This window comes from Urocampus carinirostris, chromosome 13 (genome assembly GCF_059441175.1).
Source record: "Urocampus carinirostris isolate Australia breed hairy pipefish chromosome 13, RoL_Ucar_1.0, whole genome shotgun sequence".
NCBI classification, from domain to species: domain Eukaryota; kingdom Metazoa; phylum Chordata; class Actinopteri; order Syngnathiformes; family Syngnathidae; genus Urocampus; species Urocampus carinirostris.
The window spans coordinates 24,461,454-24,479,076 of NC_142361.1; the positions used below are offsets into that span (position 1 = coordinate 24,461,454).

Genomic DNA, 17,623 nt, shown 5'->3' on the forward strand with positions numbered 1-17,623 from the left:
GTGCATAATACCACTCAAAATGGAGCACTTTTGATAAAATACTAACACTCAGGTTAACATGCCTGGCAGATTTAAAACGCAAGCCTTATTGTTAAGGGTCTTACTTCAAAAGTCTCATCTCATCTCATCTCATCTCATTAGCTACACCGCTTATCCTCAGTAGGGTCGCGGGGGTGCTGGAGCCCATCCCAGCAATCTTCGGGCAGTGGGCAGGGGACACCCTGAACTGGTTGCCAGCCAATCGCAGGGCACACAGGGACAGACAACTCACTCGCTCATTCACACCTACGGACAATTTGGACCGGCTAATTCACCTGAAATGCATGTTTTTGGAATGTGGGAGGAAACCGGAGTGCCCGGAGGAAACCCACGCAAGCACGGGGAGAACATACAAACTCCGCACAGGAAGTCTGGAGCTGGATTTGAACCACGCAGGAGGTTCCCAAGACATGAACTGTGCCGCACATGCGCTAACCACTGCGCCGCCGTGCTGCCTTACTTCAAAAGTATATTTACGAATTAGCACAAATGTTGATTATACATTAATTATAGTAAATACAAATTTTACATAATGATGAAGCGTTTTTCTTGAAGAGCACTGTTCTTAAAAATGTTTTAAATTAAATTAAAATTTATCTTGGAAAAATGAATTAAATAACTTACAAAATGACTGTACTTTTTCCCTTGTAAAAATAACTTCGATATTAGAATTGAATGTACAACTTTTTCTAGAGGTACACTGACCCCAGAAATATATGTTTTAAAAGTATTCAATTTGATCGATTGATTGATTGATTCATCCATTCATTGCCATTTTTACATTTTTGTCATGAACCGGAACAGGGGGAGAACCCAAATGCGTGACGTTTCTCACACAAGCTTTTATTTAATGGGAAATGGGGCAGTCGTTGGGCGGAAGAAGTAAGGCGGCAGTCTGGCGTGGAATGACAGGAAGCCAGAGGCCGGCGAGATCGATACCAATTGCATGAGCAAATATCGGACGGATGGGGTTGATACCGGACAGGACGGGACAGACAGGATTGATATCAAAACTGGATATCGAAATTAAACAGGACAACTAGACAGGAATAAAACTGGAGACCGATATTAAACAGGACAAAATAGACGGGAACAATACTGGACAGGAAACGCTAACAGGAAACCGGACAGAGTCAAACCCCACGTCTCGCGGGCGCTGATGTTCGTTGACGGACTGACAAAGGGTGAGTGAGAGCACTGGGCTTAAATTGAAGGGAAGCCAATCTGTCAACGAGCCGCAGCTGGTGCCACACGGGCAACCGTGACAATTTTTCCCTTTTATGAAACAATGAGGGTCAAAAAGATTGACAGGAAAAGGCAGGGCTTATCAATCGTTCAAATTTAATTCAAAATAATACCTCATACGAACGTAAAATCGTACACATGTCTATGTTTCTTGCACATGTTGACTACACTATGTTTACTGCTCACCTTGCACTATGTTGACCATTTTTTTGCACTATGATGACTATTTTTTGCACCAAATGCATATGTTGACTATTTTTTGCACTATGATGACTATTTTTGCACCAAATGCATAATTGCACAAACCCTTACGATACCAACTGTATTACGATACCAAACTGTATGTAACATCCTACATGCCGACATTTCTTGTGTAAATATTGTGTAAATTATAACTATAACCTTATCCTCCTTGTTTTATAACCTTATCTTCTCTGCTCCTTTATCTTCTTGGTTTTTTTACCTCACTGTGAATGTGTGAAACAGGAGTGTCATGCCCAATTTCGTTGTCACAATATCTCATTCTCTCTCTCATTAGCTGCACCGCTTATCCTCAGTAAATCAGAAATCATCGGGCAGTGGGGAGGGGACACCCTGAACTGGTTGCCAGCCAATCGCAGGGCACACGGGGACAGACAACTCACTCGCTCAGTCACACCTAGGGACATGCACCTGAAATGCATGTCTTTGGAATGTGGGAGGAAACCGGAGTGCCCGGAGGAAACCCACGCAAGCACGGGGAGAACATACAAACTCCGCACAGTAAGGCCGGTAGCTGGATTTGAACCCACGCAGGAGGTTCCCACGACCTCAGAACTGTGCCGCACACGCGCTAACCACTGCGCCGCCATGCTGCCCGTTGTCACAATATGTTTACCCATTTTGTAACAATCTCTTTAGAGAAAATGTGATCAACGTCATCCGACCGGTGACAATGACAATAAAGGTATATTCTATTCTATTCTATTCTATTCTATTCTATTCTATTCTATTCTATTCTAACATTAAAAAAAAACTTCAAAAAAAACAAATTTTCTCTATAAAATAGGTTAAATAATAGTAGTTAAATTGAACAAAATTACTTAGCAGTGGAACTGCTGTTTTTTGAGGGAGAAGTATTCAAAAGTAGGTACAAGGTTTTCTTCCAACAAAATCAGTTACGGAAAAGATTTACCTATAGTATGAGCTTAGCAGATCATTTTACAACGTATTCGTCTTTAATGGCATATACAGCAAATTTAGCTATTTTGAGTAGTATTTTTTTCCCTGTTTTGGGGACAATTACGCATAACACACTAGACAAGGTTAATAGAAACACTGCTTTGGCTCACACACGACCTCGCCTAAAGCCTTGGTTTTAACAACCATTAGTCTCTGTGTTTACATAATTGACATTTGACTTTGAATGCACCGAAAGTCAAAAAGTCATCCGGGAGATTGTGCAAGAATATTTTATAATGCCAGCCCCATAAGCCAAACGCGTCTCATTGCTATTGCTCATTATCTGGCAGGATCCTCATCCAAAGCCTGTTTGAAGTAAATCCTGATTCTTAAAAATAAAACATTGTCATCATTCTCTGAAAGATTATATTTTCTTGCTTCCCACATCACGTGTGTGCCTCTCACTTGCTTGCAGTATTTCAAATGTCTCGGGAGCCAGACGTATGTTCTTTAGTCTGTACTGAAATGTTCTGGTGGGTTTTTTTTGTTTGTTTTTGTCGAAAACTTTACTAGTGAGGTCACAATTTGGAGAAGAGACTCTGAATCTGCAGTTGTTTATAACCCTAAGTGACACTACTTTGCATTTCTGAAGCGTGTTGATCCATGCATTTGCTTAATTATCTTATGGAAACAGATGAAAATGTGTGGAAACTATTTTTAGTGTTGCTTGGTTTTGAGTGAACACGACATTTTAATGGTCTTTTCTATGAAATATATATGACTTGGTTCTTCTTTACAATAATTTAAAAGATCTGTTACTTTGTTTGACAGTTTTATTAGTGATTGAATAATGATATATTTTTCTAAGAATATTTTCTGTTATGTCGCTAAAGTTCGTGGTGGTAGTCTTTGATATATAACACTGTGGTACTAGAGCATAGTCTGTTTGGGTTATATGTTTGACCACCGAATTGTTCGAGTATCGAAACGTTTTTTCCCATAGGGAGTACAGACACTCCCCTACTTACGACCATTCCACTTACGTAAAACGGTAGATACGAAAAAAATTTTGGGATGTCGAAAAAAATCCGGACATTGCTGTAAATTAGATTTTGTATTGTGTGCACCTTTTTCCAAGTAGAGGACATTACTATAGTGCTTCTTTTACTCATACAAGCCTTAAACATACATATACAAACCTTAAACATACAAAATATATCACTGAAGCTGTCAGGACCAGAACGGAAACAGGACCCAATTGCGTAGCGTTTACCACAAGTTTTATTGACGGAAAGAGGAAGGGCTGCGCCCACGATCCGGTGTTCGCTGGACGCAGGAAGCAAGTCGCTCTTGTACTAGGATTGTGATCCGAACACGGAAGTGGATCTTCTGTAGCGAGCGATGGCGGTGTCAGGGACAGAAAAATTGGTCTGTAGCCGCGACTGGGAGAGCAAGGCGGGGTTGGCGTCGGAAACGAGTCGTAAGCCAGAACAGGAGAGTAAACGTAGTCAGGGACAAAAAGAGGTTGTAAGCCGGGACGGGAGAGCAGACGTGGTCAGGATCAAAACAGATCGTAGCCCGAGACAGACAGGAGCAAAAAAGTGGGAGTCGGGGTCAAAAAAGGCTTGCCTAGTATACACTGAGGTTTGCAGACGGACTGACAACAGGGGATTGACAGGACTGGGTTCAAATAGTGACAGGGAGCCAATCAGAACCCGAGGCGGTTGGCGCCAAATGAGCGGGCACAGGTGAGTCACATTAATAATCATGACCGAAGCAACTTACGATCAAATTCAACTTACGAACAATCGTCCGGAACCTATCTCGTTCGTAAGTAGGTCGGCGTCTGTGATGGTATTCATCTTTATCCATTCCTACGCATTCCCAAATACACAAAATATGAATAAAACATGTACCTAAACAACAATATGTACATAATATACATTAAACTTAGTTAAGATTAAGGTTTAAAACAAATTTAAACCATTTACTGTACCTTTGAGACATTTGCACACTGTTTTCTGTTCCTCTAGCGTAGTGGAGGTGCAATTGCACTTTATCTTAGGACATTTAAACAAATAATAATAATAAAATGAAATTCTCCGGGGTCAAACACGCCCCCCTTAACAGAGCGTCACGCCCCCTTTGACAGAGGCTCGCGTCCCGCCTAGGGGGCCCGCCCGACTATTTGAGAACCACTGGAACAAATGGTTTAGTAATTATAAGGTTTCATTGTTTTCATTGTTGGCAGCAAGGCAACGCAGTGGTTAGCGCGTGTGCGGCACAATTCTGATGTCATGAGATCGAACCTTCCTGTGTGGAGTTTGCATGCTCTCCCCGTGCTTGCGTGGGTTTCCTCCAGGCACAGTTTCCTCCCACATTCCCAAAACATGCATGTCAGGTTAATTGGCTGGTCCAAATTGTCCCTAAGTGTGAATGAGCGAGTTAGTTGTCTGTCTGTGTGCCCTCCGACTGGCTGGCTACAACTTTGGGGTATCCCTAGCCCACTGCCTGAAAATGGCTAGGATGGGCTCCAGCACCCCCGTGACCCTACTGAGGATAAGTGGTGCAGACAATGAATGAAGAATGAATGTTTTCAATGTGTCTTCTTCGAATGCATAATCTTCAGCGCCATTCTACACTAAAACAAACTCTACAGGTAACTTATTACACACTGTCACTTGAAAATAAATCCGTAACATTGAATTAAAGTTTGTGTTCGGCCTTTCCCAGATGTTCCGGGAATGAAAGGGAACATTTTTAATCTCGAGGTTACCTAACATGAGTGAGAGAAGGGAGAAAATGTGCAAGGAAGATTTATACCCTGAGTTCCAACCACTATCTCACTGAACCACCTGGTAGAGTACGTTTACATTCAAAATCTAAGAATTCAGCTTTTTCTAACTGAAGGTTGCGATGCAGCTTTCCATTTCCATTCCCGTTTTCAATCTTTCCCACGACTCGCAGTGGAATCTTTTTCATCATGCATGAGATGAGTTACATTCTCCTCCATCCAATTATCCTCTACTGTTTTAAATTTGCGTCACTGTACTCAATCCAACTCGTCGAAAGACAAATAAGAAACTGTCCCTTCTTTCTTTTGTTCCTGAAATGGAATGTCCATTGGGGGGGCCATGGTTTTTCAAGGCATCGCGTAGATCCGCAAGAACGAGACGCAATTTCTGAATTTCTTTATCGGTGAAGCCTTGAGAAAACCGTGACCAGTTCCAGACAAAAGATGCAATGAAAGTGGAAGTATTCAAAGTATTTATTCTATCGAGTTTTTTTCACTGTCCAGTTCCACATTGCAGGCATTGCAAGAATTCTTCTGAGGGGATTTTTGAATGACTTTGTAGTTGTCAACTTGCTGGTTTTCCATTTTCCCTTTTTCTTACGTTCCGTATTTTATGATGCATCAAATTATCAATTAAGTTTGAGAGTACGGTATTTAATTTCTGTCCAAGGAGAATCTTGGACATAATCAACCTTAATGTCGTGGAGGTGAGCGCTCAAAGTGTAAAATTTGGAGCAGTGATAGTCGTTAAAGGGACCGTGTGTAATATTTAGTGCCTCCTAGTGCTACGAAAAACTTCAATCCAGTAATTGGGTTTCAAAAAGCGAATGAGCAAAAAATGTGCAGTTTTTTTTTAGCTGGTTATCCGGCTACTTTTTTAACTTTTTAGCGAGCTATATTTGTACAGTTTTAACTATTTACCAAGCTATATACCTAGCTTTTTAGCATGCTATTTTGCATGCTATTGAGCTTTTTTTTTTTTACTGTTTTAGCTAGTTATCTAGCTCCAATTTAGTTTACCTGAGGATGAACTTTACATTACAATACTATTATCATTTATATAATCATATTTGGCATTTGGATTCTATGTAAACCAAGTTACATATTTAATTTTTCCATATTTTTCTTGACATATTTCCATTCTACAAAAATATTTTATATAGCTGATGCTATATTATACTAGTTATTTTGTTGTTGTTGTTGTATTCTTTACAGCTCTTTGAGACTTTTTTTTAAAGGGCTATACAAATAATTATGACTTGACTTGACTTATTTACCTCTAAGGTGATAAACCTAAATTTGTCTTGTTTTTCTTACATCGGTAAAGATTTGACCGCAAATTAAAGAGCAACACCCAGAATTAAGTCTAAAATCATTGGCAGAAAATGTTGCTTATTTTAAGTACCGGTACATTTTTTTCTTATTATTTTCCTATATTATCTAGTTCCTCTGGTAAATTAAATAAATTATTCAAAATTGATTAAAAAAACATTTGACACTATAGGCAGAACATTTTACTCAATTCAAGTATTTGAACTATTTTTGTTTTCTATTAAAATAAAAATTGTCATCCTAATTTGATTAACTTTTGTTAAAAGAGAGCATTTTACCCCATCGGGAGAAAAGTGTGCTCATGTTAAATACTTGTTTTTTTGACATTTAATTAAGAATTAATAATAACATTTAATGTATATATGCATCCAGTATAGCAGATTGTAGATATTTCTCTCTTCCAAAAGGAATATTTTTTACCAAATAATGTGTTTTTCTTTCTTTCTTTTACTAAAAAAAACATCTTTTTTATAATGTATTAAAATGAAAAATAATTACAAATAAAATAAGGAATACCTTTTTGCCAATTGGGTAATATTAATTGTTTTTTGCAGTGTGTAAATTAAAAAAAATAAATTACCTTGTCTTATTTAATTGTTTAATATTGATTTCAGATCGGGATAAAGAAGCAGGGGTTTTAGCACTACCTAGTGTCTTTTTCTGCACGCCGCTGCTCTAAATACCTCACAAAGTGCACTTTTAAACAGTTTTCCTTGTAAAACTAAATTCAAGTGAATGGGAGAGTCGGTGCCAATTGGATGGATTGGCATGGGGATGGCATCACGTGCCTAGTGCGCAATTTGTGTGCACTTTGTGCGCGTTATTAAAAATGACGCCATTGCAGGGGTAATTATGTAACTGAAGTCACTCCTGGAAGCCCTTCATAAAGAAGAAGGGGGTGGGGGTCACATTTGATTGACAGAGAGCCTCCTTCCGGGAGGGGCCCCCCTATAAGAGGCGGGAGGAGTCAGCCTCTCCCTCAGTCGCTGAATGTGCGCACGAGTGGGATCCTCCTGCTCCGATACTGGAGGTGCCGCACTGTCAGGTTTCTGCAACTTTATTGCTGGATTATTACTTTTTTAGGTGAGTTTTAGAGATGCAGGACTTTACAATTGGAATTATGAAAATTAATAAGCCTTTTTATTTTGTGTTTTAAGGCAATATGATACTCAGGTACTTGCTGTCGTTATCGTTTCTCCTCCTGTGTACATTCGCTCAAGGTAATTCGTTTTTTTTCATGTATTTGTTTCATACCTGTCATCTTCAGCCAATTGCTCCCTTGATTATGATTGCAATTCCACTTATAAAGCGATAAATAAACCTCACAAACACAACATGCACCTGATTACTCACAGCAAGACAGACCAGAATAAATACAAAGATATTTTGTGTAAATTTGATTTTAATTTCCCCAAAACCACACAAACAATTCTTTGACCATCTTTCCTAGTTTTTTTTCTCCATTTGCAGTAAAATTTGTGTCTTCTTATTATACATGACAGTGCAGGGTTTGGTAGACTGTATTTATTCTACAGATTGTTGTATACTCTGTAACATAAACTGTCGCAATTCAGTTTAAACTGCAACAAAGATGTCTCAGTATCAGTTCCCATTGTCTTCCTATACTCTGTGCTTTCCTCACATGCCTGAAAACTGTAGGGTGGGGCGATACTGAGAATTTTTGTATCGATCCAATCCAAGTAAATCCAGGGTATCATTGATAAATACTAATCTGGTTGGAAACTTCATGATCATTAAATAATAGAACACCTTTCCCCCCGAGTAAGTTTATATTTACATTAAACACAGCACAAAAAAGAGAGCACTAAAATTATTGTTATTAAATAACTAGTATAAAAAAATAAATGTTTCCATTACAACTGTTCCAGAAAAAAAGCTGAGAGTCATGGCAAAAAAAAGCAGCAATGTAACGAAAATATAAATACTGTGTAACAATGTCGACAAGACGCCTAAAATACCTTTGATTATATGACATTATGAAAATAAACTCAGGAAGAAGCGGTTTTGGTTTTGTTACCATAGTGACAACAGATTTACAGGGGTTTGTTTACATTTTTATTGGAAATTAGTTGTTCTCTCCAGGTTGAGCTTTTTCGTGTGTTTATGTAAATGTCTTGTGTCGCCACAGTAGCAGACCACTTTACCACACAAGTTACATCTGACATTGTCCTTTTCTGTGGTTGAAATTCATTTCCCCCCCCAAAATATTTTTGAACTGAAATTTGGACGCCTAATGGTTCAGGTGTTTCAAAACATCGGTTGGGTTGAGCGAGGGGGCTGGGAATCCCCTCCTCTGTATCAATCTGAGTCAATAATGTCAATGTGTTCTTGACTATAGCCACCTTGCACTAAGGCAAGGCTCCCGTATTTACGTACATACATACAAAAATTGTTGTATGTGAAGCAATTTGAAATGGTAGTAAAGTATAGAAACCTGGGAAAGCGTATAAGTTTACAGGTATTTTTTATTTCTAAGGAAAAGTCCGTTATTTTATTAGGAACCCTTCAATTTTCAGATGGCGAGCAGGAGGACGACACCTCCTTTGACTTGTTTGAAGTGAGCCACATCAGTCGCAGGACTCTGGGGGCCAAACAATTCAGGGGCCAGAACTCAGACGCCCCTGCATACCGCTTCATCCGTTTTGACCACTTGCCCCCGGTGCGGGCTCCCATTCTGGCCCAAATCGTGCGCCAGATCCAAATCAACGAAGGTTTCGTATTTGTGGCCAGCATACGCCAGGACCGAAGTTCTCGGGGAACCTTGCTAGGCTTCGAGGACACTGACGGCAGGCGCCAGTTTGAGATTGTCTCGAACGGACGCGCCAACTCCTTGGATCTGGTCTACTGGCTAGAAGGATCCCAGAACATCGTTTCCTTCGAGGATGTGGACCTGTCTGACTCCCAGTGGAAGAACCTAACTCTGCAGGTCCATGGAGAGAACGCTAACCTGTATGTAGGTTGCAACCTGGTGGATAGCGTCATCCTGGACGAACCGTTCTACGAACACCTAAAGGCCGAGGGAAGCCGCATGTATGTGGCTAAAGGGTCCATCCGGGAGAACCACTTCAGGGTGAGTCCTGATCCAGTACATTCCACAAACATTCATTGTGCTGCATTTAGACTCTAAATTGCAACTTTGGATCTCAAGAGTGCAAGAATGAACACTTGTTTGTTTTATGCATGAATAGAAGCTGTGGAATTTAAACCTAAATTGAAGTCTAGAATCCAAACAATCACTGTTGAATTCTTTGTGGGCTGTCTAAGAATGTGAAGGGTATCAGTAGATCCATGCATTGGAAATTTGATGTCAGAAGATTGATGGTTCGTAAAGTGGCATTGAGAGAGCAAGAGAGAGAGAGAGAGAGAGAGAGAGAGAGAGAGAGAGAGAGAGAGAGAGAGAGAGAGAGAGAGAGAGAGAGAGAGAGAGAGAGAGAGTCTCTTTGAGAATGCATCCTTCTTCACGTTCCTATTTATCTGCATGTGTCCTGGTGTTTGTAATACTCAGCAGGGTTTAAGGTGTTTTTACCCCAACAACTGTGAAAATATGATATCATGTTACCTCCAGGTCCACCGGATATTGTGTGAGAACAAATCCAATAAATAAGGAAATTACATTTAAAGTTTATTCTGTGCGTTTCATTATCCCATGACACCAAATCTCATAATGTCCGCCCCAAAAGATGGATAAATACAGGGGGATATATTATCTTTCTACTTACATTTTTACAAACACAAAATATTGTGATCATAGGGGCCCATTCAACATAATTGAGTTTGAACAATTTTTTTTACACTTTTAACAGCAAATAAACAATGTGAGGTTTGAACATTTTTTATCGCACTTTTAACAGCAATTAAACATATTCACAATTTCATTATATCCATCCATCCATTATCTGCACCACTTATCCTCAGTAGGGTTGCGGGTGTGCTGGAGCCCATCCCAGCAATCATCGGGCAGTGGGCAGGGGACACCCTGAACTGGTTGCCAGCCAATCGCAGGGCACACAGGGACAGGCAACTCACTCGCTCATTCACACTTAGGGACAATTTGGACCAGCCAATCCACCTGAAATACATGTCTTTGGAATGTGGAAGGAAGCCGGAGTGCCCAAAGGAAACCCACGCAAGCACGGGGAGAACATACAAACTCCGGTAGCTGGATTTGAACTGTGCCGCACACGCGCTAACCACTGCGCCGCCGTGCTGCCCATTTCATTATATCATTTTCTAATAATATGAGGTTTGAACAATTTCCGTCGACACTTTTGACAGCAATTAAACACATTCACAATTTCATTATACCATATTCTAACAAGAAGAGGTTTGAACAATTTTTATCGACACTTTTGACAGCAGTTAACCAATGTGTAAAGGGCAATACAATTGTACAGGGGCACCGCTTTTGTAATGTTGAAGAATGAATTGGTGCATGTTGAAGAATGAATTGGTGAAAATTTTTCCTTAACTTTGTTTATCAATCGTAAGGTCCTAATTTTACACACTGAAGGCGCCTTTGGTCAATGGTTTGGTTGGAATACCTTTCATATGTCTAAAATATATATATAAATGTAAATAACATGGTCTAGTAGCCTTAGAAACTATACACTTTTCAGCAATGTTTATATATTTATAAAATTGTACAAAGTAGTAAAAATATAAATAAATATAAATTTGAAAAAAAGATCCCACACACCTTTTGTCAATACGGATAAAGTTTTGAATTTAGAGATAAACAGCTAGCTAGTGAGCTAGCTAGTGTGAGCTCACTGACTAGCGTTTACCTAGTGCGAGCTAAATGTATAAAGATAAATAAAAGACGAATCAATAATGGTATATTTATTCGTTTTATTGTTATCAAACAAAAGAGAGTGAGCGAAACAGCTAGCTAAAAAGCGAGCTAGCATTAGCTAGCGCTAGCCCTTAAGATAACTTTAGCTAGCGCTAGCTAGCTAAAAGTACTAAAAGATAAATAAACAGAAAGAAAAATGAAGGTTTAATAATTACTTTTTGTTTGTCACCAAACAGGGTCTACTGCAGAACGTCCGTTTCATCTTTGACACCACAATTGAGGACATCCTGTTGAGTCGAGACTGTGAAGTTTCCAAACAAGGTAAAGCTTATTTATTTACTCATGCATTTAAACTACATTGTTTTCACTGTACAACAGGAGTTAAGGCAGCTGTCACCCGCTAAAGACTTCCTAAATGTATTAAGCAAGCGAGGTTTTTATGTGTGACCTTGAGAAGTTGTGTCAAGATAATTATTTTCACAGATGTGCACTGGTTGTTCACATGCAAGTATGCAGTCAGTCAAATCAGACCAAAACGTACTCAACAATTTTAACGTTCTCTTTAAAGTGGTTCGATGAAATTATAGATTAGAAGTGTAGCAATATTCCTTGGCAGATGTTATCGTGGACTGCAAAAATACACCCAAGCGTTATTATTTCCACCGCGGATCCCATGTTAAACCCTGGGAGAGAAAATATGAAAGGAAAAGGGAGCTTGTAAAGCAATAACGATGTTTTTTGTCTTTTTTCATGAGGAAATAAAGTCACAGTGGGCCAAAGTGATTCCATTTGACATCTGCTTTACATGACAGTTCCCACAAATTAAAATCAAGATTGATCTATTTGCTCAATGTACAATGAGAAAATGAAATCCCCCTCTTTTTTTCCGTACCTTACAACCGGGAATGTCAAATACCCCAACATGCACACAATGGTTAAAATAAAATAAAAGGAAAAATACAAATTTCAAGCTACGTGAAAAAAAACTAGTCTTAATTAGATATCAGGAACGGATACTTTAAATGCATACAATTACTCACACACAAATACACAAAAAAGAACAACGCAAATATTATAAACTAAGTAACAACTTGAGGCTTCTCATTTTTAATTTTCTTGTGCTGTTCTCAAATAGAAGCTACAAGTTCTCACGGGGTTTCGCTAAAGTCGTTCAGAGATTATGTGAGATTTAAAATCCATTTAAAGAGAAGCTTCATATTAAATGAAGACTGTAGATTAAGTAAATCATTATTCTCATTCCTTAAATATTTGGGACGAAATAACCCAATGTCTAGGTCTAGGATGGACAAATCCCTTATTTAAAATTATTTAATCCAATCGTCTGGGTTGTTTACCAGAAAACGAATCAATAATTTGTAGTTTTCTGAATAAAATTACTCAGTTTTTAGGTTTTTTTTGACAACACGGCACACTTATTGACATAATTTTGCGGTGGTTTTCTTGGCTAGCCTTAAAAGGGGCCGATTTGTATTTGATCCGAACTGGGTAAGTTGTAACCCTAATGTTTTTTTGAGTGACCACAAGGCTTATTTTGGGGGGTTTGGCTCTGTTATGTACAACATGACTAAACTTTTAGAGTTTTCTTAATCTATTTTTATTCATTTTAAATATTAAATTCAAAACAAATTCAATTTGGATTTTAATCATTAAAATAAAAATAAACAAACTTTTGTGGTAGGTTTTTTAACAATAACCAAGTTATTTGGGTCCAATTAACCCAATTGATTGATCAGTCCATGTTCGAGCCAAATTGGATAATTATTAACCTAACTGTTTGTTGAGGGTAGGTTTGATTTTTTTTTCATTTGTCCTACACTGATTGAAGAAAACAAGGTTGGTGATTTAATAATTTTCTGTTCTCGGAGAGGGAAAAATAGTCTCTGAAACGGAATGCTGCATGAAGGCCTTCATGCTTTACAGGCACACAACGCATGAAGCCCTCTTGAGGTTTGAATGAATCCAACAGACTAGGCAGGACAGAAAACAAAACTTTTCGATCAAGTTAGTTTATCATCTGGCCATTTTGAATGACTTTTTGATTTAGAGTACCACTACCCTGCTATCAATCTGTGGCCTTTTTCTAATGCTTGATCCAGAACCTCTCTGTCACGCTGAAGTCATCGTGTCATAACTGCCGTTTTGTGGCTTCAGGAAGAAAAACAATCTTAAACCGGGTGGAAGCAAAAGCTTAAAAAGTCATGCGGTTCATTGTGTAGTAAAGATGTCATATGCATGTATGGCATCTGTGTTCTTTCAACTTTGAGCTACTGAGAACATAGCTAGCTACTAGGAACAGTTTTTCATTTTTTCCCATGGATCAAAGTGGCTTGTTGGCCATATGCCTGTAATGCTATTACACTTAAACTAGGTCAGTTTATGAGAAATTACTGACCTTAAAATAATCTCTCGGAATGGCAAAGTTGAGCCCCAAAAATGTAAACCTTTTTGATATATTTTATCAAGCTCCATATGAATTAACATTATGATGAGTGTGAATCGAGGGACTTATGGATTGAGAAACAGAGCAGAGCAGAGAAAGACCAGCAGCCAATCCCTTTTACCTGGGCCCTGTTCAATCCAGAACAAAGACAACGGACAGACACGTTTTGCACATACGGGAGGCTGGCATCATGAATACCTGCCTAACAGGTAGTGTGGCCGAGCGGTCTAAGGCGCTGGATTTAGGCTCCAGTCTCTCAGGGGGCGTGGGTTCAAATCCCACCACTGCCATTATATTATCTGCTGTACAATGGCAATTTACAATAGTTTTTACTGCTTCTCTGTTAATTGACTTTTGCTTGAAAGCCAGTAGAAGAGAATGGGAGCAATTCTATCATGTGTTCATCTCCATTAGTCATATTTGTTTTGCTTCGCGATCTCTTTGGGAGATCAAAACAGCCAACCACAATTTTAATTCACCCATGTGGTCACTTCACATTGTCCGGAAAGTCATGGAGATTTTATGACAACATGTTTTTCTCATCTCAACTGAAAACACTCATGTTTTTTTAATGCTACCCATTCCTCCTGTGGAAAGATTCTGTTTCAGTGCAGACTGAGCATCTGTTTTAGGGGAACAATAAACACCATAACCCTCACATTATCGGCCTTGGCCTCTAAAAATTGGAAAATCTCTGTTTTGCTGCTTGATTATTTTCCGTCCAATCCTCTTTTCCAGATGATGCCAACATCGTAAACGAGACCCCGGAAATCGTGGATGTGAGCCCTTCCATCACCACCAACATCATTGGCCAGAAGCGACAGGACTCTGAGATGTGCGACCGATCCTGTGAGGAGCTGAGCACCATGTTTCAGGAGCTCAAAGGCCTCCGATTGGTCGTCAGTAACCTCATTGATGGCTTGCAAAAAGTGGTAAGTAGCGAAAGATGGAAACCTGTGATGCCAGATTGGACTACTTTTTTGGGTTCCTTGAAAAATAGAGCATTGTTTCTCAACCTTTTTTCGAGTGAGGACCTATTTTTTTCAATTTAGAAATTCCTAATACACACCACCTGTGGATTGAGGTGGAACAATTACACGATTAATTAAGTTATCGATTATTAAGTTGATTGACATCTGGGTGTTTGGGTTATTGGGTTGGCCATGGTTTTTGTGTGTGGTTTTTTTTTTTGCTATTTTTTTTCCCTTTTATTTTCCTTGTTATTGTATGTGTTTGTCTTGCTGTCGGTCACCCCTCTTGAGGGATATGACCAAGGTAGATAGATAGAAAGTTGATTGACAACTATTTTTTTTATTGAATAATAATTTAGATACCCTTTGGATTAGAAATTCTCTAAATCCCCATAAATTAAGCTTCTCAAAATGAAATATTTAAACATATTTAGAGTTGAATCAAAACCCACCTGTGTTGTTTTTTTTTTAATGATTAATTGTTTTTGGACCTCTTTAAAATACATTATATTTGAGGTAGCAGGGACTGTAGCATTAATATTTGTTCCTATTTTCTGAAAACGATACATGCCAAACTGATCATCTTATTTATAATAATTTTGTGTTTTCTATTGTAGTTCTTTAACTAATATTTTGTTTTGGAGTACACTTATTGAAAGAAAATAATGTTTAGTTTATGTAATAAATCAACAAATTGACAAACTAATTTGTTTTATCATTGATTATTTTTAAAAAAAGCATTTGTCAAGCTCTAACAAAGTTTTTAAACTTTCAAGTGTCTTAAATAGGAGTTATTATTTGGAGCAAAGTCGTGACACTCTGTCATTTTGGTTCCTGTTTTTTATAATTTATTTCAAATGAAATAAATAAAAACAATACTTAAATTAGCAAAACTATAATACAGCGTACATTTTTTTCAAAAACATTTTTACATTTGTTTTCTAGTTTAATAAGTCTAAATAAAAATAAAAAGGTGATCAGTTGACACCTACTTATATCAAATAATGTTACAGGTACTCTGATCATCACTAATAAACAACACATAGAATTACCACCAACAAGCTGAATTCTGACCATTTTCTGGGACACACCAGATAAGGGAAGGATTGAAAATAAAACAGCAGGTGACTTCAAGGCTGATAATAGCTACATGAGGTTGCCCAATATGAGTCCTGTGATTTTATGATAAGTTACATGTGGATATAGAAAGTGCTCTGGGAGTCGCTTTGGGGTCCAGTCCAATGTCTCGCTGTGTTTAAACAGCTCATGTGTATCCTATACAAGCAATAAGAGAGTCTGGGCATGAAGCTCGGGAAAAAAAACAAAGCTGAGATGAGAAGGGTCCCTGAGGCTCTTCCTGACCGAGTGGTGTCTACGATTCTTAACGCCGCTCACTACTACCGACTCCCTCCTCCAATGCACAGACACAAAGTTTTGGCAGCGGTTTATCAACTGACACTTGCCAAGCGTGCAGGAGTCCAACTGCAAAAATGCTGCTCGCCAAATGTGTTGGAGGTCAGGATGAAAGTTGCGGAAATATTTCACCGTTTGTTGTTTATAGTAATGCAAGCCACGTTGCCAAATCACATTTTCGTATCAATCTGTTGGCTGCAGCATCACTGAGTTTCGACTTTTGTGTCCATGTTAGACGGAAGAGAACACCGTCATGAAGGAGGCATTGGGGAAGATGAAGAATACCAAAGAGAAGAACATGTGCTGGCAGGACGGTCGCCTTTTTGATGACAAGGAGGACTGGGTGGTGGACAGTTGCACCAAATGCACCTGCCAGGTACACAGCAAGTCTGACAGTGTTACATGTCTTCTAACCAAGCACCAGATAAAAAAAAAAAAAATCACACATCACATGGACGTTGTAGATCTTTATGTTGGATGGGTGGCCATGAGAGTGTAAAAGTAGAATTCTTTTAGATGAATAAGATCTTGAATTGAATGTCTCTATTGTGTTTGATAACAACGTAGTGAAACATCGTATGCAACAAGATTAGACAAGCCTCTTTTAGGCTAACATAATAAAGACTTTAAGGAGATAAAATAGATAAAAGACTGTCAAGAAAAATAGGCAAACTATTTACAACACAGTGCTAAGAGATTGGCCTGAATTATAATAATAGTGCAATGAAAAAATAGTGCATTTTAGCAATATTGCAATGAAAAGCAGAGCAATAACATTTAGCAACAACAAAATTTCCAAATAAGGTGCAAGATATGTATTTTCATAGTTTTGCGTGCTTGATTTTTTTGGGGGGTTTGAACAAATTTATTGACACTAATAACAGAAAACAATCATGACAATCTCAACAGCAATTAAGCACATTCACAATATTATATTCCAATATGACGTTTTTAACAGCAAACACAAAGTGAGGTTTGAACAACCCTTCTCGAAAATCTTATTAGCAATCAAGCATATTCACAATTTCATTATATAACATCTTTGTTAGTGTCAATAGATCCGTCCAGGCCAAAGTCGATTGTCCTCGGTCTGAACAAATCCACCGACACCAACAGCAGCAAAACAAACACGACAATCTCAACAGCCATCAAGCATATTCACAATTTTTTTATATCTGACAATATGACGTGACGATATGACGTTTTAACATTTTTTCCAGACATTTTCAACATCAATTAAACAATTTCAGAGTTATTTTCTTTTAACAGTAGTTAACCAGCGTGTAAAAGGCAATACTATTGTGCAAGGGCATAGCTCTGCCATCCCACCCTCCCAAGCAGCATTCTTCCAGTCCTCTGTGTGGGTCCTCTCCCTTCTGTGTGGGTCCTCTCCC

At 38.5% G+C, this 17,623-nt stretch overlaps 1 protein-coding gene and 1 non-coding gene across 4 annotated transcripts in view; both read left to right on the plus strand.

Moving 5' to 3' along the window:
• The first annotated feature begins 7,569 nt into the window (after positions 1–7,569).
• Positions 7,570–17,623, plus strand: part of thbs2a (thrombospondin 2a) — a 33,371-nt gene continuing 23,317 nt past the window's right edge. For all 3 annotated transcript variants that reach the window (XM_088350850.1, XM_088350852.1, XM_088350851.1), the window contains exons 1-6: positions 7,570–7,654; positions 7,729–7,791; positions 9,109–9,662; positions 11,621–11,705; positions 14,584–14,777; positions 16,465–16,605. In XM_088350850.1, the coding sequence (XP_088206976.1) occupies positions 7,734–7,791; positions 9,109–9,662; positions 11,621–11,705; positions 14,584–14,777; positions 16,465–16,605 (1,032 nt within the window). In that variant the 5' untranslated portion in view covers positions 7,570–7,654; positions 7,729–7,733. The remainder of the gene's footprint in view (positions 7,655–7,728; positions 7,792–9,108; positions 9,663–11,620; positions 11,706–14,583; positions 14,778–16,464; positions 16,606–17,623) is intronic.
• On the plus strand, positions 14,054–14,135 carry trnal-uag (transfer RNA leucine (anticodon UAG)). The gene has a single exon. It is a non-coding gene; the product is annotated as a tRNA-Leu (tRNA).